At 36.4% G+C, this 14,806-nt stretch overlaps 1 protein-coding gene across 13 annotated transcripts in view; it reads right to left on the bottom strand.

The window, feature by feature from the left end:
- The window catches only part of tns1b (tensin 1b), a 233,015-nt gene that overhangs the window by 29,668 nt on the left and 188,541 nt on the right, over positions 1 to 14,806 (bottom strand). For all 13 annotated transcript variants that reach the window (XM_058391898.1, XM_058391893.1, XM_058391897.1 and 10 more), the window contains 4 exons: positions 14,669 to 14,744; positions 11,872 to 12,001; positions 9,437 to 9,502; positions 9,214 to 9,330 (listed from right to left, as the gene is read on the bottom strand). In XM_058391898.1, coding sequence (XP_058247881.1) covers positions 9,214 to 9,330; positions 9,437 to 9,502; positions 11,872 to 12,001; positions 14,669 to 14,744 — 389 coding nt within the window. The remainder of the gene's footprint in view (positions 1 to 9,213; positions 9,331 to 9,436; positions 9,503 to 11,871; positions 12,002 to 14,668; positions 14,745 to 14,806) is intronic.

The following is a 14,806-nucleotide window of genomic DNA, read 5'->3' as shown; positions in this document are numbered from 1 at the left end:
ATATTCATGTGCCACAAGAACTGGCAACCCATCATCCTCAGTAACTGCTATCCCATTTAGGTTTGAGGTGGATTCCATGAACAATCTGGTGAAAATACACTCTGGATGGGACACCATGCACATACACAATCACACAAACATAAAACTCTAGCTGTGAGGTGGCAATGCTACTCTACCACTGTACTACCCACAAATGTATATTATTTTTAATTTGCTCTCAGTCCCCTGGAACTTTCTTGCTACCTTCCTGTTTGTGTGTAATGTGTAAATTTGCCACCCATTACCATGGGAAGAAAACAAAAATTCCTTTCAGCACAAATCAGACAAATGGTTGTTGACTTGCACAAATCAGGTAATGGATATAAAAAATACATGAGCAGTTAAAACACCATTAAGCACAATTAGGGCTATAACAAAAAGTTTCACATTTGCCAGGAACTTGACGCATTGGTGAAGGAGTGAAAAAAAATCTCAATCTCTTTCATAGAATAGTAATTATTATAATGTCAGTTTTACAGTATTAAGAAGACTTCTGCTAGTGTACTACAACTACAACCTGTAAAGGGACCAGAAGAAACTTGTGGTGTCATGTAACAACAAGTGCAATAACAATAAACCTGAGAAACGCAGACAAAGAAACGCTTAAATATAGTGGAATGCAAAATTTATCCACAGGTCTGTTTGATCGTCTTCACAATCCAATCAACACATTCGATTTTATTGTATGCTGAAAAGAAATGAAGAGCTGCCTGAAAGTCCTGACATGACTCCAAACTCTGCAACTGCACATTAAGCATTTAAGAAAGAAGAAGAAGAAGAAGAAAAACTGCAACCTAGAAGTGTGCTGGCTCTTATCTCAGCTCCAGCTGCCATAATAGCAGCTCTTAGGTTCAACACATTAAATATGCATTAAAGATGTTTTGGACCGTCCACTTTTACAGCAAGACATGAAAGTGTTCGAGGACAGCAGGATGAGAAAAATGGTCTACTGAGACACGGTGAGGTCAGATATTCATCTAGTGGGAAGTGCTGAATGTGGCTGTATCATCACCACTAAGAAACTCTTTGTATTCATACAACAGGATTGAAAAAAAAGAAGAGATGACTAAATCCACCCTCTTGCCTTCCCACCTTCTCAAAGGTCAAATACCACACCACATTCTGAATAACACTTTAGAGTGTGCACTGTCATGAGGACATATTTACATGAAATAATCATAACTTTAATAATATCATGCAGCGTATTGTTCTGACTGGAGAATTTTGAAGCCATCAGCAGTCTCTCAATACTTATGTGATTTAAACCTGCCCTAGACTAAATGTTAATGCTGCATTTGGTCAAATATTATAGTAAATCAAGCCAAAACCAAACTCTTTGCATGTGAGACTGCTCTATGTGAGTCAGGTTTAAAGCCAAACATTTTATTAGCAATGACGTAGCATGTCAGGGAAAGTAATCAAGCTCTACTCTAAGCACAGAAAAAGACAGGGTATGCAGGAAGCCACTCTTTGTTGGCATTTTGACCAGCTGTGGTACTTTAGAGACCAAACATGGTAATCACACACACACACACACACACACACACATCAGAGTGAAACATCACATCAGTGAATGTCATGAAGTTTTTCTCTAAATCCGGTTGAATTAATATTGTGAAAGTGGCTGAAGCTGGGCTGCACAGTGCAACAATATTTCCAGTGTGAAAAAACTACAGAATTCTTCTCGCTACTTAGTGTGTGTAATATTGAAAAAATATTTCCCATCTGACAAAACCATCTCCATCTAGTCAAGTCATGCACAATGAGAAAAAAATGGCTATAATTGATATTACATTCAATGGCATTGTCAGTAATTGTAATTCTACCAAAATTAAATGTTATTTTACGTAACAGCATGGCGTGTCTCTTAATTCTTGCAGACTTTTAATCAAACAAAGCTAGCATTAATGCTAGAATCAATCTTGAGTTAGCCGTAATCTTGGGTTTCTAATGGATTTCTCAGAAAATGTTCATGAATGCAAATGAAAGATGCCAGTTTTCTTGTGGTTGTCTCCTGTCTAATGCAGGTGAAAATGATAGAAAAATCAATGCATAAAAATAGTAATAAAATTTTGCTAAGTAATGAAAAGAAAATTTACATTTCTGTTCATGTCATGAAGTGTAAATTCTAAATGTTTACATTCTGTACATGTGTATTTTTGTCATAGTTAAATGACTAATTTATTTCTTAAAGAGGAATGATCAAGTCTTATTTTATGACAAGTCACACAGTTGTTGTGAAAGTTGTAATAAAAGATATACATTTAGTAGTTTATACCTTTCATAAATTTTCAATTATATTTATATAAAATTAAAAACATGAGACCTTATTTATCACATGCACATACACAAAGTTTTGTCACCGTTTTCTTGTGCATAAAATGTGTATATATATGAAATGATTCCTGACCATGTGTATGCAGGACCTACTAGTGTCAGTGTAACTACAAGTGTAATCTTGTTTATGATTATTCTAAGAAGTTCCCATTTCATTTACTGTCAATCATTTCAGCATAATTGTCAGTAACTGCTGACTATAGTGCATAGATAAAATATAGATGCCAATTTTTTTAGTGCATACTGGAGGATTTGGGGCACAGATTTAGAGCTGAAAAGGCACAAGAACTAATGATTTAAATCCCAGCTGGGTCAACAGACTTCTCTGGAACACTGGCACCATCTCTTATGAAATGACTGTATAGTTAGTAAATGCAGATAGAGGAAACTATTTTCAACTGAAAGTTTATCTTGATGATACAGCCACATTTAAAAGTAGCCAAAGGACTGTATGTTCCAGTTTTTGCAGTACAAGTGAGATGGCTTGCTTGCCTTGAAATGATTAGTTCCTCATTTGCTAGTGAACCCAAATTCCATAAAACCTGGGCTCACTAAAATGTTCCAGCATTTCAAATACCTGAGAGAACAGCAATTAAAGAACTGCAATTAAAATTGAAGCTGGAGGCAACTCTGTAAATCTGACAGACAATAACGTAATTATTTACCTGCTCACTATTACAATTATCAGTGCTGCTTTTAGCATTTGGATTTTGTCCCACGACTACCTCTCAAAACCAGTAGATACTAAAAGAGTAAGGCACTCAGGATACATTTCAGTTCAATTCAATATATCAAAAGTACAACTTGAACATGTCTCTTGGGTTTATGGTTAAGAAATGCAGTATACAAGAGATAACACTATCATTCGCTGACCTCACAATATATCAGAACAATGATTGGTTAACAAAGTCTCTATGGACTAGTCTATGAAAACTAATGGGAGGAGAATGGATGGAGCCAGAGACACAGTCCCATAAATATCAACACCATAGCCATCTGTTACAGGTCAGCGAAAGCTATTTAGGGAGACTATATGACCCATGCCAAGGTATGCATAGAGGCCTGGAAAACATAAAAGAAACCAGACAATTGTGTATTATAAAGTCAAAGGGGGTGAATGAGATACTTTCCTTCTGTTGTCTCCACCCACACTTACAGTTCCCATCAGACTTCTCTAAGGCTGAAGAGAATTATAATTACAACAGCTGGAGAACTGGTGTACGTTCACCAACTAAACGTCAACCAAGCATGAGACTTGCTTTGTTTCCGTCAGAAGGACAAGTCAATAAGGCTTTAAATGGCTTTATTTCCACAAAATGCATTGGCTTCCAAGGTTGTCCCTACTCAGAAACACGGAACAATAAGCTGCTGGGTCTGTTACATAGTAACAAGTCAAGCTGGCACATGTTTTAGTTGATTCAGCTACACTGTTACACAACTCGCACTGTCTGGACTCAGAGCAATTTAATCAGTAAATCCTTGGCTGATGAAGGAAGATTACTCTATTCAACGAAATAGGATAAAACCCTTATCATCCGTGTAGACTAAGCGGTTCAATCTGCTAACTTTTCAGCGACCATGCAAGTTTGTGCCGGCTCTAAAATGCTCAAGTCACGGTCCATGTCTATTGCTGGACGCTTAGCAAAGCAAAATGTATATGTTAGGGGAGGACAGCTGCATCGGTGTGTAATAGGTGAAATGACAGAGTAATTCAGCGAGGCCAAGCTCAAAGTCAAGCTGAGCGGGAAAAGCAAATGCGCCCAGCTGATACAGGCACTCATTGCTCTCTGCCAGTCCTTCGTTCACATTCCACATGTGTGCAAACCGAACAAATTGGTGACAATTCCCACTCTCGTGTCTGCAAAACAACCGTAAAAGTCGGACAGACCACACACATATCACATGCATCAACAAACGTCTTTCGGAGAGTCACATCCGTGAAGGAGAATGAGAAACGTGCACCTCTGGTGTCATGTGTTAACAGGTGGAAACTATAAAATATTCGGCACCATGCTGACAGGCCCGTCTCTCTGGTCAGAATGCTTGTTAAATGTCATGAGCTCAGAGTCTGTCTAGTTTGTTCTCAGCAATACAGACAAATCGAAAGGGTTAATGTGTATTTTAAAGCCTTTGCTTCTCCATATATTTTTTTTTTTTGATAGCAAAGATCTCCTTTTAGCAGCTATAAGAAAGGAAAATTAGACCCAATCCTGCTACAGACATATTTATATATGTAGGATCTGCTCTAACAGGCACAGCTAACTATACAAACACAGCATAATGTTTTTTCTGTGAAGCGCAGCTGCACTTCAGCATGCAATTCAAACACTGTGGTGCTCAAATAGCTGATCTGAGACTCAAAAACTGTTAGGAGCAGCTTTTAAGGACGTGTTAACCACATTCAATCTAACTTTGACAAAATCAGTCTAGCCCGTGATGGTTTGAAAAATATTTACCACAGTGTGGCTTTTCTGCTGTGGCAAAAGCTGCTAGGGCAGAAATGAGGCAATTATTGTACAATTACACAGTTCAAACAGTACGCTTAAAACCTGAATACACACAAGGATATATACAATACCCAAACTCAGATTACCTGTAATGTATGGTGCCCTAAGAAATGCTTCACATGGTGAAATACTTAAGATTTTAAGGATAAATTTTACATAAAAACTACAAATAGGAAAACTGCAATTCTACTAATAGAGGCGAACACACTTATAGTCTCAAAGCAACTATATTTGTATTTGAAATGTTCTAAAATAAAATGGTTTTTAAACCCAGTTTTGGTCAAAATCCAAGTTTCCATCAGTTTTGTTTACAAGAATTTGGTCACAGTGAAATGTTCTCAGAGACTCCCTCACATATAGGAGTATTAGGTGAAAACCCACACCAACAAAAATCAAAAAGCCACTCTGTAAGTCATATTTCAATACCAAAACCTTTAATCTTATGATTACGCTGAAACTTTAGTGCAGCTTTCTATGTGACACAAAACTTAAGAATATCCATGAAACAGCACAGATTAAATAGAAAATTTGGAAAAGTGTTAAAAGTTAAAAGTTTAAGGCCTACCTCTGGACAAACAGCATTCGCTGGTTTATTATCCTTCCAGCCTTGTGTCTATTTCTAAGCACTAGCAAATCTGAGCTCGGGAAATGTGTGCATAATGAACAGAAGCTACTGCGTCATTCCTTCTCTAGTGACAGACAACAAAAAGAGCTTTGCTATCTAGAGAGGCTGGAGGAGTTGTCTGTGGCTCTCTCCCTGCCTCCCTGACAGAGCCTGTCCAGTCTCATCTCCCCACCTCCACACTTTTCACACCCAACCATTCGGAAAATGTCGTGACCATGGACTCTGGAAAAATATGAAGCAAGCCACGGTAAACAAGACCCCAGTCGTCTCTCCTGTGAGCAAGGCCGTGAGATCTGGGGCACTCTGTTGCATCTCTGGGAGGAACAGCAACCTCTTTTGCAGCCATGTCCTTACTCTCTCCCTCGGGCCATAGTTAATTTCTTTTATCTTTTTTTTTATCTGACTAATGCAAATAATTCATCTGGCCACATATTAATATATGATCACAACAGTTTGTGTGATTACTGCATAAGAGGCTGGTGTAAGGCATTTCAGCTGTGGGTCATTGGGTCACATTTGGTAAAGTGCAGCTTCACACCACACATGGAGACTCTATCTGACAGTGAAGTGTGTGCTGTCAAACCCTAGCCTCTGAGGTCATCCTGGACAGAAGATAAGCAGCATATTACCTGCATTTAACATATCAGTAGAGATAAAAACATTGACCTGTGTTATCCTACTCATTTGTAGACCAGTCAACTGCAATTATGGCACACTAGTTGAAAAAAGCTGCAATAGCCTTAATATTTACGGCACATACGCAAGCTTCATACACTTTTCTTTAATAATTATTTTCCAGCATTTTTAAAGTGAACACCTTTTTCAGGATATTGCATTAGATAACATTATGTCCTGATTCTGGATGTTTTTTACTCTATATACATTATATAATGTACACTATATGCATGTATAGTTAGAAGTTTATGAAATGCCTTTATTTTCTAACAAATTAGTCTAAATAAAATGAACCTATTGTGATTTCCAGCCATTCTTTAAGATTTACTGAATCTCTGCATATTGTATGTTTCATTTCTTAGTAATATAGCAAAAGTTAGTAAAATTTTGCAGTAAAAATAAATGACTAACTGAATGACTGACTGACTGACTGTATGAATGAATCTCCAGCATTGGTCCAAAATCTTATGCTACAAACCAAGGAACCCCTCATCTTAAATTTTATGCATTAATAAAAGCCAAACCAATAGCACACAGAAATTTCCCACAAAGTGACTGTTTCCTGACAGACTCTGAGAAATGTCCTTCTTCAGTTTCTATCTCACAGCATAGCAAGTGACGTGATGAGCTTAAACATAATAGAATGACGTTTGAACCTGTTATCTCACTCCAGATTCTGTCCATTGGATCTCACGGCTCAATGGAACAGTTTGTCCCAGTTTGGTGTTTTGTGTGTGGCAGGATTCTGAATTCACTCTCTGTCTGTCCTACATCACTACAGCATGTGTGTTGTAGAATGTTCTCTCGTATTCTTCTCCAGCTGGCTCACTGCCGTGGGCCGGCTGGAGGCGTGGTTAGTTAAAAACTCGAGTACTTGGCCCCTTGACCAATGATTCCATCCAACCACAGAGACAGACTGGTTTACAGCACCATTTGGAAGGCTATAGCCCAAAGATCAGCATCCCCTTATTTCTGGCTGGCCTATTTAAAGCGAGGACTGTTTAGCAGGATGGGATGTTTTATGGCTAGACATCTCAAATGACTTGGAGTGAGAACTGAAGTAAAAGAATGTGTGGTCTGAAAAGACTAAAGCCTTGACAATTTTGGACATACTGAAGAAGTGATAAATGCAGATATGTTTAACTCCTCACATTCCTCACACTTTCTTCTGTATATTGGAATACAATGGGAGTAAAATAGCATTATGTATGTGATATTTTCTTTGAAATCAAAATAGAACTTGAGTTTTGCGTGCGCTCTAGCTGTTTTAGATGACGACAATAGATAGCCTTGGTCAGAATCTGACCATCACTAGGCAGCTGGAATTACAGAGGTGGCAAAGACTGGAATGTGCTGTATGTGGCCTGCTGACCCCAGAGACACAAGGTGGGTTGGGGGAAGGAGCCAGGATCTGGTGGCCAGCCATGCTGTGGTCAGGTGTCCTCACACCATCTTCACTCTTACACCCAATTTAAATAACAGGCACAAAAACCATGACTGAGTCTGTTTAAGATTTGTAACGCATACTTTTACATTCATATTTTTGAAAGCTGTAGGATGAGAGAGTCAAACCAGGAGCCAGAGTCTGGAGTGCAGTTTGATATTCCATTCATTTTCGATTCAATTTTTTTGTATGCTGTTTTCAACAACTTACATTGTCTCAAAGCAGCTTTACAGAGGTATAAAAACAGAAAAAAATATATAAAGTTTAGTTACTATTTTGTCCCTCATGAGCAAGCCTGAGGTGATATATTATGGCTAGACTTAAACTCAATTACTAACACAGCAAAATTTTGATTTACACTGTTAGTAATCCTGTATTTAACATAAAATAGCTATAATAATTGATATTGTGATTATTTTCATAAACCAGTCCTGTTGTGTCTTATTTATGTACCTGTAACATGACCGTAAAAAAACCATGGCTGATATGTGCAATAGGAATGGGCTAGCATAAGCAGATATGTGCAATAGGAATGGGCTAGCCTAAGCAGAATGTTATTTTAAACGTATGTTACTTTTACATTTTTTTTTCCATTTGTATGTCTCATTTATGTTTCGTCATTGACACCACCACATGTAGTCCTGCAAGTTTTGAGTAATCCTATGCCATCCTCCTAATGATATCTTTAGAAAAGCACTGTAGCAGAATAGAACATTAAATTGAACACACTATATTTAATGCAAAATCTGAATAAAAAGTTTAAACACTAGCAAAATTTGTCACGTGTTTTTGGTCATAATGGCTCAAAACCACTGAAAACGGTGTGCTATAAATCTGGTTTTATTTATATTCTACACTTAAACCTTTTTGATTAATGAATATGTGGTGCCACAATGTCTTAAAACCTCCCTGTCTCTCTGTGCATTGTCATCCAAAATGTCCCTCTAACGAAAGCATATTGACCTGTTTAACAAAGCCACATATGGACATCAACTCCCATACACGAGAACAATGTGAAATAAGTGTTCTTATAAGAAAAGTGTTAACTCAAATAATGAGAAAATGAAGCAAACAAGCCTTCACCTTATTTTTTTAAACACGTTTGATCTCTGCATGACGAGACACGTAGCTGAACACAACTTGTGGATGAATTTAGTTAAGGAATGTGAGGAAAGCACTGCTAACTCTATTAGATCTGATTGAATCAGTCTCTCTGTCTCACACACACACACTGACAGTGTATAAGAGAACTTATTAAAGCTGCTCACGCAAACAGAACAATCATGGAAAGAAGTCTTGGGCCAAAACTCTGGCCTGCAAGTGCATGGAAATGGATTAGAAAGGGTTTAATGCTGGGGAAGTAAATAGCTAAAAGTGACACAAAATAACATATCATACGCTCTTATGTCAAATTACATTAGTCGAAGTATTTCAAGGCACATGATTCAAAGCTTTTAAGGTTGAAATCTAATTACGGAATATATAAGAATTATATAATAAGAAAAAATATAATCCCAAAACCTGCCACAGTGAACACACTGGAGGTTAGCTTGAATTTTTTAGATGTTTATTATTTAAGCACTCACCTTCCATTGAGTCTTCATAGCGCTGATTAAAGTTTTCATAGGAATCCCAGCGAATAAGAGGATCCTGGGTATTGTAGTCAACAGAAACACTGGGCCCATTCTCCAGGTGGTCCATTCCTTAAGAAAAATGAAGCTTTTTAGCTCAGGGATTAAAATATAGCTCTGTTTCCACAAAGCCTTTTGACTGTATTTCAATATAAATATTTTATTTAAAAATAGTTACCTTGAATTTTCTCTGGCCCAAATGAGAAAACAAACTCTACTTTTCCATATTCAGGAAATCTATCATCTGAAAGAGCAAATCAGAACAATGGTAAAACACCTCAAACTGACCTAGAACTGTTTAACATTGTTTTTGGATCTGCCATTAAAGTTGCAGCGGTGAATTGCAATAAAAACACTGACAAGCCTTTCCATCCCCATCTTACCACCTCCATGAAAACTATATATGCTTTGTGGTTTGTGTTTAAAGAAAAGCTCTGTTCCTTCTGGCAGTGGAACTAATTTCAGGGCCAGAAAAAAAGAAAGAAACTAGCCAGGTGTTCTAAGGAATTTTCAGAGGATTCCTAAGGCATGAATCTTACATGTAAAACAATGACAGCACACGCTGTCCTGTATTTATAATCCATCATTAATGCAAGTATATTCCATACATAATACCTTATAATGCTTAGCTTCCACCTCTGTAAATGTTCATACATATTTATAGTTATATGCAAAGCATGTTATAGGATCACAGGGGTGGACAGTTACAGATTTTCTCATTTGCTTGAACACGCTTAATAAAACTGGGATCCACTTGATCTTCATCACCTTCTCAGCACAGCATAAGTCTTCTCTTGCAAATGTCTTATCAATTTTTCATTAGTTTTACACCTTTCACACCCATTTTCAAAACATTTACCACAGAGCTCATTGAAAGACCCCAAACTCTACTGGATTAACTGTATTGAACAAAAGGAAAACATCTATTCACAGCTAATAGAAAGATCTTGCATAATTATGTATATCTAATGCACCTGTGTGAAACTCATTTACACAACTCTTCAATCAGCAATCAGTCCTCTTCCATCTATAAAAGATGCCACCTCTGTTTTGCTATTTTTAAGCATGGATCAAAGAGGTAAAAGGCATGGAAGGAGAGTAAGAGGCCATGGAAATGTGGACAGAAAGAGAGGTGTGGTGGAGGAGCTGCAGCAAGAGGACAAAATAGAGCTCAAGTTTCCAATGAAATTTGGGCAACAATTATTGACCATGTCATCAATCATGGCTTGTCCTTTAAAGAGGCTCTACAAAGGGTCCAGCCCATACTGGGTCGGAGCACTGTGGCATCTATTGCTTTTTCAGAATGAGAACAGGTAAGTGACAATGTTACTGCATACCACTGTGTATTTCAGCTTTACTGCATTGCGCTGTTAGCAGAAAAAACTGTGTCCACGGTAATGCAGATGTCTTATCAATCCCATTTATGTGACTGTCATAATGTCAATTTTTGTTTTTACTTTACAGAATCCACACACTACCACACACTCATAGCAGAGGAAAGATCTGTAGTGTTGAACGGAAGGCTGCCATTGTAGATACGGTCGTGTTAAACAATACTATCAGACTGTGTGAAATCCAGGCATCAGTGATTGTAGCTCAGGGAGCATTTAGAATTATAAATGTGTTAAAATGTGTTATGACTGTTTTGTAATTTTTTTGTTTTGTTTTGTTTTTTTAATGTACTTATTTTTACATATTTCCACCCATAAGTTTCCTTTGGGTGGTTTTTTTTTAGTTACTTTTTTTAAAAACTATTTTCAACAATTTCACATTGATAGCTGTGTGTTGTATGTTGTCCAATGTGTAATGATTGATTGAATAAATATATTCATTTGATCACAACTTGTAGTGAATGGAAATTTTTGCTTTTGTTGTGTATGTGTAAAGTTCAAGTGTTCAAGCATTTTGCAAAGAAAATTAGTCATTTTGGCCAGTGAGCTTCGGTTTCAGCTTGTGTGTTAACTGTTTTGAAAATGTGATGTCGGAGTGGATAAATGTGTTTAAGCAATTGAGAAAAACTGTAATATAATTAACCCAAAAGAATGACAGGAACATTAACAAACACTAGGCATGTCCATGGAAATGTAGTATTACCAGAAACTCAAATTCCTGAGAATGGGTGATGGTATGCGGGCGTTCATTGGACATTGTTCTCATGTAGCATATTGTGTTTGACCGAAAGTATGTAGCTAAAATTTTGTTATTTTATTATTCAGGTCTGGTTAGTGTCTTTAATTTTAACATGTGCATAAACAAGAGTTTATGGTTGTGCTTTGTTATAGGCCAGTCCTGTCTATTTCTGATTTTATAAATAGAAAAAAAAATAACAAAAAAGTATTGACTGTGAAAGTATATTAAAATATCTTGTAAAATGCTTAGTGAGGGTTAATAAGGAGTAGTTTTCAGAGTAAACTGCACTAGTGTCTCATTTATAGTATACATAATATCTGTAATATCTATATCTCACTCAATTATGGAGGCTATAATAAATAATAAAACAAGAATTGAGAATTCAACAATAATGTGGTATGAATGCATTTATGATTATGAATACAGGATTCACAGGAATGGCACTTTTAGTAAGTATTTAAAACATAAGAGAGGACATTTTACCTTTAAATGTCTCGTCCAGCTCATCCTTGCCAAAGACCAGACCTAGGTCATGGACAGCACAAGTATGAAACTGCACTCTGAAAATGACGTCTCTGGAAGGGCCACGGAAGCGCTTGTGATAACATTTGAGCTGCACAGGAAAACAGATAACACTAATGTAAACTATTACATCAGACACACAGCCTTTGTCCTTCAGGAATACAAAAACATTTAAAAATGAAGAAAAAATAACATGTTTGGAAATGCACATTTGCCTGCATTTCATAGCAGTTCTCTGTCTGTGTCTCTCACACGTCATATACAAATCTATAAATATGCAGTCCTTCAAAGCTATTAAGCCTTATTTTACAGTCCATTTCCATCCACTTAGGAGGCTTGAAAAGCTAAAAGCAGTGCAGGAAATGCAGTTTGTGGCCTGGCACCGGCTGCTCTACACATTTTACAGGGCCCTAACATTCACAGGTACTATGAACCATATCCAGCTCTGTGATTTACTGAAACAATGTGCACAAATGAAGCTGTGGCCAGAACAGCAGTATGGTATATCCAACTCCAAGAAACATTCCAGTGCTTACATCCTTCACAAGCAGGCCCTATTACCCATCTCAGATTAGATTATGGTTCCAGATTGACCAGGACTTGTCAATCTTCCCATGAAAAAAGAATTCCAGATATACAGCACATGTCTGTATCTGATGTAGTATATAAGAATGACTGTCCAAACCTCAGATGAGGAAATAAAAATGTCCTCACAGGCCACTGTAGTAACTGTATCCTGTTGCCTAGGATAGCTGCAATTAAACTATTTTGCTTGGGGCTGACAGATATGAAACACACAAGTTTTCTTCTCATAGAAACAGAAGCAAAATAAACAAGAAAGAATGGAGGAAGGTGGGAAAGGAAGCCAACCATCTTGTGGCTTTGAGTCGCTACATTCATATATTCCAAGCTATCATAGGGATTGCGTATTCTAAAGTTATTTTACTGCATATAATGCAGAGAGATCTGTACTCTATGAGACTAGCAGCATTACAGATGTATATATAGAAGGCAAAGATGGACATAATAAATGAGTTGTGGGCTCATCAGATGGTGAAATTTTAGCCATTTTCTATTATTTAAAGTTTTCTTAGCTACAGTTTTCTTCTAAAATATATTTTTTATGTGTGGATTGCAACCAGAAGCATGGGTTGTTATCTATAAAGCCTTATTGCTTTCTTTAATATGGTGGCAAAGTAGTAATTCTGGTTCAAGGCCACCTTAGCCAAGACCAAATCAAGACCAAGACCAGCAGACTCAAAGTGACTACTAAGTGAATACTAGACTAAGACTGAGACTAGAAGCTAATGTTCAATTGCCGATTGTAGTAGCTTTCTAACCTAACATGAAATTTCTCTGGAACTTCTCAGACAACATTTTGTGACCAAATATAGCTGCATACTTGTGCTTTTTTTTTTAAAAATATTTTGAAACATAGTCACTTAAAATTTATAGGCACTATATAATTCCAAATACAGAAATAAACATTTACATTTTGCACTTTAACGATAACATTAGAACAAGATAAAGTACTTGCTCACAGAAATTATTTCATAGTGTCTTCATAGGCTGAGACCAAGACAACACTCATTTCACACAGATTATGACTGATTTGTGGTCTAAAGACTTGCTTAGAGTACCACATCACTAAAATCAGCATTCAGAAAAAATAAATAAATAAAACCCTAGTTCAATGCCTTAAGGCTGAAGAAGGCAAAAACAATTATAAAGGCAGAGAAGTCAAAAGTTTTAAAACTATGCTGTCTAATCCAATGTAGTACTTTTTTTAATTCTCACATTTTTACTAAATACAGTCATGGAGTGTTCAAAAATATTAATTGATTTCATTTAAGTGTTCTAGTATTTTAAAGTGTCCAGTAAGTGGATAGTTAATTTATTAGCTCCACTTTTTATTCCATAGTCATCAGGTTCAATTATGATATAGTTCATATTGATTTACAGCATCCTTAATGTTAATACCAGTATGTAAATTCCCTGGCACACATTCAGCTATTCAGCTTAGAGCTCTATTTAAGTCACCTTCATTTATTTATTTATTTATTTTTTTTTCTAAGGACAGTTAAAGATGAGCTCATCTTTAAGATGCTGCTCTGAAAGCAAAACTTCAGTGCTAATTAAATGCAATACTTAGATAGACAAATTACCCAGCTCTCTGGCAAATTTTCCAAAAAGGTTGAGGTTGAAATAAATCTGAGCTGGCATTTTTGCAGACTGTATCGCCTTTCTCCTACAGTGTTCCTAAAATGGTAATCTGTCATCTCAGGTAGTTTTTCCTTGTTAATGTCACCTCTGGCTTGCTTTTTACTGAAACAAATCTGCATTTATCTGTAGCGGTTTTCTCACAATGTCTATCGTTGAATATTGCTAAATAGAATCAGATTGAATCTGACTGATTTAAAGGAAGCCCTGTAAAAGTAGAAATGCAAATAGATAGATAGATAGATAGATAGATAGATAGATAGATAGATAGATAGATAGATAGATAGATAGATAGATAGATAGATAGATAGATAGATAGATAGATAGATAGATAGATAGATAATGGCCATGTTTCAGATATGACCTTTTCTGAAAATATGAACTATACAATGATTATAAAACTGAATAGAACAAAATGACATATAACTATAGTAAAAAAAAATTGAATCAAGTAATACAATGTCATAAAAAAACAAGGCCAAATAAGGATACAGTCCAACAAATCTAAAAAGTCTACAAAGAATCAAGATTCACTTACCAGAATGTCTCCTTTCAGCAGCAAACCAGGTTCAATAGTTATGCAGATGCTCGTTTGACTGTCGCCTTGGACATTACTGTGAATTACAGATAAATAAATAAATAAATAAATAGAAATAAGTTCTATTAGTACTTAGTA

Source organism: Hemibagrus wyckioides, linkage group LG06 (genome assembly GCF_019097595.1).
Source record: "Hemibagrus wyckioides isolate EC202008001 linkage group LG06, SWU_Hwy_1.0, whole genome shotgun sequence".
NCBI lineage: Eukaryota > Metazoa > Chordata > Actinopteri > Siluriformes > Bagridae > Hemibagrus > Hemibagrus wyckioides.
This window is presented reverse-complemented; position numbering and strand designations above follow the sequence as displayed.